This window comes from Hordeum vulgare, chromosome 2H (assembly GCF_904849725.1).
Source record: "Hordeum vulgare subsp. vulgare chromosome 2H, MorexV3_pseudomolecules_assembly, whole genome shotgun sequence".
Lineage (NCBI taxonomy): Eukaryota > Viridiplantae > Streptophyta > Magnoliopsida > Poales > Poaceae > Hordeum > Hordeum vulgare.
Genome location: NC_058519.1, coordinates 616,033,936 through 616,043,200, shown reverse-complemented (window position 1 = coordinate 616,043,200; position 9,265 = coordinate 616,033,936). Strand labels below are relative to the sequence as shown.

Sequence of the window (9,265 nt, the reverse complement as noted above, 5' to 3'; positions counted from 1 at the left end):
TGGTTGATGGTTGTGGCGGACAAGAGAAGGAAAATGTGGAGGAATAGGGCTTGGGTGCCGGTGGTCGGCTTAAATAGCCGGCTAGGATTACGCGGCCCGCCGGTGCGGCGCCACGTGGCGTTCACATTGCGGAGGCGTTCGTCGGGCCGACGGGTTTTCGAGCGGTTCCGCGTGGATCCACGCCATCAGGCCAACGTGAGTACGTGTCCGGGTTTCCTCATATCCGCCTCATATTTGATGGCATGTCCAAACTTTTGAGGCAGGTACGAGGGTTTGGTTGTAGACGCTCTTGCCCTGCCCTTCCTTGTTTCAATCTTTCTCTTTTAACATTTTCATGGTTTCAGATTACTTATAAGTGACAGCCACAATACCTTGCTCTGTTTAAAAAGAAAAAACTGTACCGCCAAAAACAAGTAGTACATACGTTGCGAGCAATCACTGGAGAGGGTAATCGAAGCAAAGGTTTGCAATGCGTGCGACGAGCAAACAAAAAGCCAGAGCGGAGAAAAATATCACAAGCTCGCACGTCAGATTGGCCGAACGCGTCCGGCGTGAGCTTTTTTCTTTTCTGTACGTCTCCGTCGCCACCCATCGCTGAGTCAGAGCCGTCAGGGTGGCTTGGCGCACTCGTTGGTGTCGACATACGGCACGACGTACAAGCCACATGATGTGCCCCGTGACTCATCGGGTGTGCAGCAAGAGATATCGTGCACGTCCTCTCTTTTCTTCGGAAGCCCCCAATATGTTGCTCGTACTCCACACTCCGCAGTGGTCGGCGCTCCAATGATCAGCGGTCCACCGCGGAAACTTTCAAGGGATCGCCCACCTGCGTGCCAGCAACACATTTATCAGCACTAACTGAAGCGTCCGATGCGTCAGTGTTACTCGAGGAAGCTGAAAAAACAAACTGCCAGCAGAAAAGAACGGTGGACTGCGAGGTGAGTGCCAGGTCATGAGTTGATCCGTTCAACGCTCAACCGCAATGCAACTGCAACTGCCTGGCAGCATCTCTCGTTTTCATCTAGCAGGATGTATTTGTATTGTACCCCAAACGATATGGTACCAGTCTAGTAGAAGCCGACGGTTTACATATCGGCTGTAGACTCAATGACGAACTGTATAGACTTTAAAAAGGAAACGAGTTGCATGACTTTAAAATAGAGCATCTTGACGGTTTACCAGCCTGAAGTTTTTTACCCCCTCCGTTCCTAAATATAAAGATTTTTTTAGAAATTTTATTAAATGACTACATACGAAGCAAAATAAATAAATCTATATACTCTAAAATATGTCTATATACATCTATATGTAGTCTCTCTAGTAAAACCTTTTAAAAGACTTATATTTAAGAACGGAGGGAGTAGATTGCAAATGGCTGCAGGCATTGATAGCATCTGCCACAAGCTGGTGCACGCGCTTGAGTGGGTCACGGGCCGAGCGTAGACAAGATGTGCAAGTGTGGGCGCGACTCCACTGTTGACAAGTTGCTGCTGTGGCGTGCATGCACGGTCGCACGGGTGCACCACAGCTCAAGCATGATGAGTTGATGACACTAACTCAAAGAGAGGACATCCAGATTTTTATTTTGTTGTTTATTTTCTTTTCTTCATCTCGTGTTTGATAAATTTTTTAACATACAGTACACTGCACGACAGGCATTTGTGTCTATTATTGGCGTGGGCTAACCATGTGGGGCACCTGTCTCGTATGTTGGCAAAAGGCCTGGCGCGCTAATTATCAGCACTAAGCGTCGACACTAGTTTAAGCAAAGCTGTCCAATCTTACACAAGTACAGCCGGAATGTATTGATGCCCAAGTTTCCGACTAGAGGAGGCACGAGGAATCCTTATGCAATGAGTATAGACTCTATCTTTTTTTTTGTAAGCTAGACCCTGTTCGGAATTTCACCCACTCCGTGAAATCCCCGAAGCTGCGGAGCTACGAAACAGATGCTCCTCGTTTTTCTACTGTAACTCCACCTAACTCTACCTGCTCCCGGAGTGGAGTGGAGGTAATCCGAACACGGCTTGAGTATAGACTTTCGAATACACAAAAGCGAAGGATGTATTTGTATTGTACCGCGAACGATACGGCACGAGTCTTTGTAGAAGCCGACGGTTTACAAATCGGCTGTAGACTCAATGACGAAGTGTATAGACTTTAAAAAAGAAACGAGTTGCATGACCTAAGCTTCACATTTTCCAAAAGCTCCTCCTAAAAAGAGGTCCTCGAACTTAGGAACTTTTGTAAAGCTCGTTGGTAATTGTTTTATTTTTCGAGAGTATGCAAATACGGCTACAGTTCTAGCCTTCACAAAATATCACAACTTTAGATCAACTCAGACGTTCAAGACCGATGTCTCCTTTGATCAATGGGGACCTCTTCACGGGCACATCACGATCGCCGTCGTTTTCGTCTCGGTGGAGCCGAGCGCAAGGCGCGCGGTATTGCCCCGACCCGTGGGCGCGCCCGACCGCACGCCGGACCACAGTTTGCCGACGGCCTTGCCGTGTCCGCCCCCACGCACCATATATACCCAGAGCCTTTCCCCTCTTCTTCATCCAACTCGCTCGCTTCCTTCGTCCTCCCTCATCCGCAGCAGCAGCACCAAAATCAGCAAAGCGAGCACACCACCAGGCTCTGCTCTGCTCAGCATCTTGCTCTCGAAAGCCACCTGCACATACACACATACAATGGCGGCATCAGTGGCCTGCTCCTTCTTCTTCGATGCCGAGCTGCTTGGCGAGCCCGGCATGCCGGCGATGGACGCGTGCGCGCTCTGCGCCAAGCCGCTGGCGCGCGACAGCGACGTCTTCATGTACAGAGGGGACACGCCCTTCTGCAGCGAGGAGTGCCGCCAGGAGCAGATGCACCTCGACGCCGTCTGCGCCAGGCAGGCCGCGCGGAGGCAGCAGCGGTTCTCGGCGGAGACGGAGTCCCACCGTGGGCAGCGGCGGTCCAGGAAGGTGCCCGTCGCGAGCTAAGCGGACGGCCTGGCCGTACCGCGTGGGCGACGAAAGTTTTGTTTCACTCGACAAGACCTGGATTCTGAAGAAAACAACATCTGTATTCTGAAGAACCATCGAAATCTCTTGGGAGGCCTGTGATCTGATGTCTCCATCTCGCCGGCCGGTGCTCTAGCATGGACCGGTGGAGGTACCAGAACCAGATGAAGGTTGCCGCCGCCTACGAGAGGCAAGGCAGCCAGGCAGGCAGGGCTGCATCAGGCGGCACGAAGCATAGGTGCCTGTAGCCTTCCCGCATGTGTCCATGGCAAGCTAATTAAGCTGCCCGGATGGGAGGAAATCTGTACTTGTTCTCCATCGGTCTGTGCCGTGCCGATGAATTGATTTGGTTCGAAACGAAATAAAGAAGGCCATGGATCTGAAGAAAATCAATCAAACATGATTCACATTTTGTTTTAACTTCTAACCGGGTCTCTCTTGCAGTTTCCGATTCACTATCGACGCTTAATTATCGCTGAGTGAAAGTATATCTATACTACTAATAAAAGATTAAACAAAAACTTTTCTAAGTACACACAACTATTACCGTCATAAAAACAAACATCAATCACCACCATACAATTAGACAACAAATTATACTCTAACGGTCTTCCACCATCCATGCACCACCACCTTATGCATTTACCAAATTAACTAAGGCTGACCGTGCTCCACCTCCTCCTACAGCGAAAAACTGTTGCACCTGCACGTAAAAAAAGGAGCCAATCAAGTACAGAAATTTAGGAATAATTAACGGGAGCCAGTCGCCCTGGCCTGCACCTTCGCCGTCGCCTCCGCGTCCAACTCCGCCTCCTCCTCCCCCTCGCCGCCCGCCGTGTCCCCCATCTCTGTCGCCGCCGCCGCCCACCGCGTCCCCATCTCAGTCGCCGGTGGCCTCCACCTCCACTACATGCAGGAGAGCCGCCATGCGGATCCCTACACATCGATGCATCTTAGTGGGGTTTCCTCGGTACCGGAGAATAATCGCGCACGCGACGAGGCCGAAGGTGGGGCGAGTCGACCAAGAATCGTCCATCCTTGAGGTCCCTGAGTTTCTTCTGATTCCTCACTGCATCTCCCATCCATCTGATCTGAATAGTGTCAATGTCAGTATCTTCAGGGATTGAGCCCGGGACGAGGGCGGCGAGTTCTTGGGACAGCCGTGCTAATGTGGATGTAGATGTACCGCAAGGGCATGGTGCCTCTCCGGTGGTTCTTGCAGGATCTGGCAGTGATCCATCACAAAGTTCACCGGAATCAGGTGAGGAAAAGAGGCATTCCGTTTATCATTTCCCCTGTTCGGCTAGAGTTGCATGTTTCGAAATTCAGAGTGTGGCACCCATGCTGCCTGTTTAGCATGCATCCAGTGGTAGTAAAAGGCAAGTATTGTGCTGTGCATGTTTGGGTTTGGGGTTTTCTGATCTAGGACTCCACAATCAGTCCCATAATTGATATGACCCTCAATTATGCATGCACTGGCTGGTATGATGATGTAGTGGGGTGTTCTGGAGTCATTCTTCTGAAATTAGTTGTCAAAAAAGTTGTTCTGAAAAAATAATATTGTTATTTTCTCTCAACAGAAACTGAAAGTTTAATGCACTTATTTGAAAAAAATACAATAATTTTCTGTACCCCTTCTTTTTCACATACTACTCTAAGTTATTCTCTCCCCTGTTCAGCCAGACTTGCATGTTTTTCAATATTCATTTCAGAGTGGCATTACCCAAGTGTCCAGCACACCAGGCACCACCACACTGCTTGTTACCCAAGTGTCCTGGAACACACCAGGCACCACCACACTGCTTGTTAGCATTCAGTGGGAGTACAAGGGAAGTACTGTAGTGTGCATGTCTATGCTTAGGATTTTTCTGATAACGGGGCCCAGCTTGCAGTCACATAATTTATATATCCCTCAATTATGTAAAGGGTCGATATTGAGAAAATATGGGGAAGTGCTAGAACATGTCACACCGTTATCATGGAAATTAACAACTTGTTGGTCTGAGGGTAGATTGTTAAAAACTCAGCGTATGTGTTCTGAATGATAGTTAAATGCTATATGATGCCATTGCAAGTGATTGTCATTTAATTTTTCGTTCAGATGATGAATATGCATATCTGAAGGACATGCTTATTCTTGCTACACAACACATATTTTTTCTTTGTTCACTGGTTTATAGTTTTGCTAATGTTGACTGTTGTTTACTGCTTAGTGTTGCCCATGGTAGCCCATGGTAGATCCTGAACTTAAAAGTGGCAGTGTCAAGTTTAAAACATATTTCGAGAGTAAATTAGTAATAGAGGGACAGTCTACATCCTCCCCACAGTCCATTCCCAATCCTGAAAAGAATGGCTTTTCCAGAAATTTTCCACAATCAGGTGAGATGACAACTATATTAAAAAATATTGATATATTGGCAAATTTTCCTTATGCTAACATGGATATCCGTATTGATTCTTCTTCCACCAAAAGTTTCAGAGACTGCAGTTCCAAATCATAAGAGCAATATCACTTGCTATGATAAGGGTAAAGACAAGGGGTTCCCCTATGCAAGGCCAGTCGTCTGCAAGATGTGTGGCGACGTTCGAATTGCTCCAGGAAGCTCATCAGTCATTTTGACCATGCCACCGCATCAAGGCGCGGAAGGACGACGCGTTAGGCCATATGCTCGCTGTGATGATTCCTTGCTGCCTCTTGTTAGAGAAGTGGTCATCAAAGCAGCTACAAATGAAAGTGACCCTCCCGATTGCCGTGTTAGATACAATGACATACCGACGATGATCTTCTCGGTCGGCGGCTACACCGGAAACTTCTTCCATGACATGTCAGACGTGTTGATCCCACTCTACCTCACGTCCTTGCAGTTCAAAGGGCGCGGCCGTGGCGGCAGTCGAGGGCCCGCCAGAATTGATGGTGCGGAGCGGTGAGGGAGAAGGATGAGGCGGTGGTGGGGATGAAGCGGGGGATGACCTCGTCGTTCCAGTTGTGGAGGAAGCCGAGGACAGGTGGTTCCTCGTGTAGCTCGTGGAGGCGGCGGCAGAACGCGCGGTGGAAGACAATGTCGCTCCAGGTCTTGCAGACGAGCAAGGCGCGGAGGAGGCAGTCCGGATCGTCAGGCGGGCGGAGGAGGAGGATCTATTCGACGAGCTCGTTCGACATTGTTGTGTATATAAGATGGAATATATCAGGCTTCAGTTGCTATAAGAAAAACTCGAGCTCTATTTCCACTGGCGAGTAAATGCAACCTGACTAAAGAACGGAAGCTCTTTCCTCAAGCTATATGTTAGGTTGCATATCTTCTATTCTTAAATAGTTGCAACCCACTACCTATTTTTCCTTCTCATGCAACCATGCCACATCATCAAGCCATGCATTTAGTCACAAGTACTTATTTTTTCTTATATAACCATGCCACATCATCAAGTCATGCATGTAGTCATAAGTTATAATGTGTGTGCATTAATCTACACATTTTCACTAATTTTTCGTTATGGGCATAAGCCGAATATATTTTAGAGTTATACTATAGATCATATTTCAACTTTTTTACGCATCTTGTGTCGAGATGTTTCATATGAGTTATTTCTTAAAATACAAAACGAGAGCAATCCTAATATTTTTTAACAATATTTTTTTAACACCTATTTATGCATCTGCTTATCATGTTTCCCGCAGCAACGCGCGGAACATCGTCTAGTATAGACCAAAGTGAGGTCCTTATCCTGGTTGGTTTGGGACAGCCACATCCTCATGGACGATAAGTAATTGCGCTAGAGATGGGCATGCAGTGAGATTTACCCAACGTGTGGCTCTTGCAAAGAGAAAGCCAGCTTTGCGAGGCAGATATTGGCCTTTTGGTCGTGATACGAGGTGTTGTCTCCCCCTGTTCCTAGAACATCGCTCCCATCTACGGCTGATGGATGGCAATCAGGTTTTCAAAGGAGAAAAAGCATTTTCATGGGTCACGTGGTACTGTGTTTGGTAAATTTGGAATAGTTAGATTTTTTAGCACGTTTAAAAGGGAGTCAATGGCACCATATATAAGATTTTTAGCACAATTAAAAGGGAGTCAGCGACACCATATTTAAGATCTTCTTTTGTTAGAGTTGTTCCGGATGCATGTTGTGGATTGAGGGTTTGGGCATCTTTTTTCCTCTTTATTAGATAAATTCTGGTTATATGGGTCTGGTTGTAAAACGAACTTCTTCTACTAACATATCATTGCTTGTGATGGAATATGGATGTATTTTCTTCAAGATGTAACACTAAAATACTTGTTTTTGTGATGTAATATTGACATCTTCGATTTTTTTTGTACGTATGTACTAAAGAATTTCATGAATGGAATAATTTCCCGCTTAGACGCTTCAATTATTTATTGTGCGCGCGTACTAAAGGATTTTTGGATTAATAATTATTTATTACAACAATTATTCTTTGTCTGTGCATTGCTATTTGCAAGTCGAGGTTCCGAAATAATATTTTCTTTACAATTATTTAGTTATATCTTGCATCTGGAAATTAATATATGATATTTTAATTGCCTCATAAGTCATAATTAGATAATAAGAAAATAATTTCTTTTTTGTTACATGTGTATGTGTGTTGCACGTGCGGGCTTACTAGTAGAAGAAAGACTTGAGAAGCAGCTAGCCAGCTAGAAGGCTAAACTCTTGTCTGATAGAGGACGATTGATTTTGATCAATTTCATCCTTAACAATATGGTTCTATACATGTTGTCTTTCTTTCACTTATCGAAAGAGGTTTTTCACCGTCTAAATCACTTTACTTTATATTTAGATTGTTTTGGCAATGCGACAATGAATTCAAAAAATACCGACTCGTTAGGTAAACTGTATTATGCTATCCTAAAAGTCAAGGGCACCTTGGAATTCAAGATCTTGAGATTAAAAACATCGCTTTTCTGAGTAAGTGTGTTTACAAATTATTCATTGAAAGTGGAGTGTGGAAGGAAATCATTCGTAATAAATATATGGATCCGAAGTCATTTCTCAAGTTTATTAAAACCCCGGTGATTCACATTGGTATGATGTCATGAAGGTTAAAGAATTCCTTTTTTAAAATGGTACTTTCTTAGTTAGTGATGGTTCTCACGTCGACTCTCGAAAGATTCCTGACCAGGCACCATCCCGCTAATGGTACAATACCCTAGCTTGTACAGAATTATGAGACACAAATTTGTCACGATCAAATAAGTTTTGGGACAAGAAAACTCAGAAATTTATTTTCGTAGGGACCTCTTGGGCCTTCGCTTGGCAGTATAGAATGAATTACTCTCTCGCCTGAAGGACATTCAACTCACAAACGAGCCGGACAAGTTTTGTTGAAAGCTGCATCAGAATGATAGTTTCTGAATGAAGTCTTTGTACAATGCAATGGTTCATAGTGATGATTCGTTTAACAACAAAAAATTGTGGAAGCTAAAAATACCTCTAAGAGTGAAGATATTCTTCCGGTTTTTAAGCAGAGGAGTCATCTTAACTAGAAATAACCTGACACGACGTAACTCGCAGGGTATAAGACATGTGTCTTTTCTCAACATGACGAGTCTATTAAACATATTTTTTGAGTGTAAGTTTGCTTGGGCAATATGGGTCATTGTTCAAATAGCTTCAAATCTATACCTCACGTAGTGCACCTAACATGTTCGAAAACTGGCTGTGGGGAATTGATAAACAAATTCCTGCACATATTCTTGTGGGCACCTGCCTTATGCTAGGCATTGTGGATTACCAGCAATGTTATAGTTTTTATTGCATTGGCTCAGCCAGTGCGTAGATCTCGAGTCGCTGCCTCATCGGAGACGGTGCGGTCTGTCTGGCCTCCGAACATCGTGGTGGATGCGCAACCCCTCCGTTGACGCGCCGAGGATGCACGTTGGGCCTCGTCGAACGCTAACATGGCGTGGCATGCCCGCGGGGCGAGGCAGCGGGCGTGTGAGGCGGCAAAGGCCCTAACGGGGGTTGACGTTGGACAGGCGGATCCGCACTCTCCGACGCCCCGTATAATGCAGGGTGTGGGCTTCGCAACCGCTTCATGGTCGACATCCTCTTCTCACACGAATGGTTCGTCATTGACCTGACTTCCATCGACCCCGTTTGGGTCACGGGCTTCGACGAGGAAGAGTAAGGCATGGGAGATGGCAGGAGCTCAACTCCCGTGAGCCGGCCAGTGTCCCTTGTCCTACTCTACATCGTCGGTGACCGGACTGACACTGCGAGGGGCCCAGTCGGCCGTC

At 46.1% G+C, this 9,265-nt stretch overlaps 1 protein-coding gene across 1 annotated transcript; it reads left to right on the top strand.

Moving 5' to 3' along the window:
- The first annotated feature begins 2,507 nt into the window (after window positions 1-2,507).
- On the top strand, window positions 2,508-3,425 carry LOC123427858 (FCS-Like Zinc finger 1-like). Its single transcript, XM_045111993.1, has one exon. The coding sequence runs from the start codon at window positions 2,694-2,696 to the stop codon at window positions 2,982-2,984; it is 291 nt and encodes a 96-aa protein (XP_044967928.1). The 5' UTR covers window positions 2,508-2,693; the 3' UTR covers window positions 2,985-3,425.
- The last annotated feature ends 5,840 nt before the right edge of the window (window positions 3,426-9,265 follow it).

Bases quoted from the DNA above. Each gene is read 5' to 3' on its own strand.
- LOC123427858 (XM_045111993.1), top strand. From the start codon at position 2,694: ATGGCGGCATCAGTGGCCTGCTCCTTCTTCTTCGATGCCGAGCTGCTT.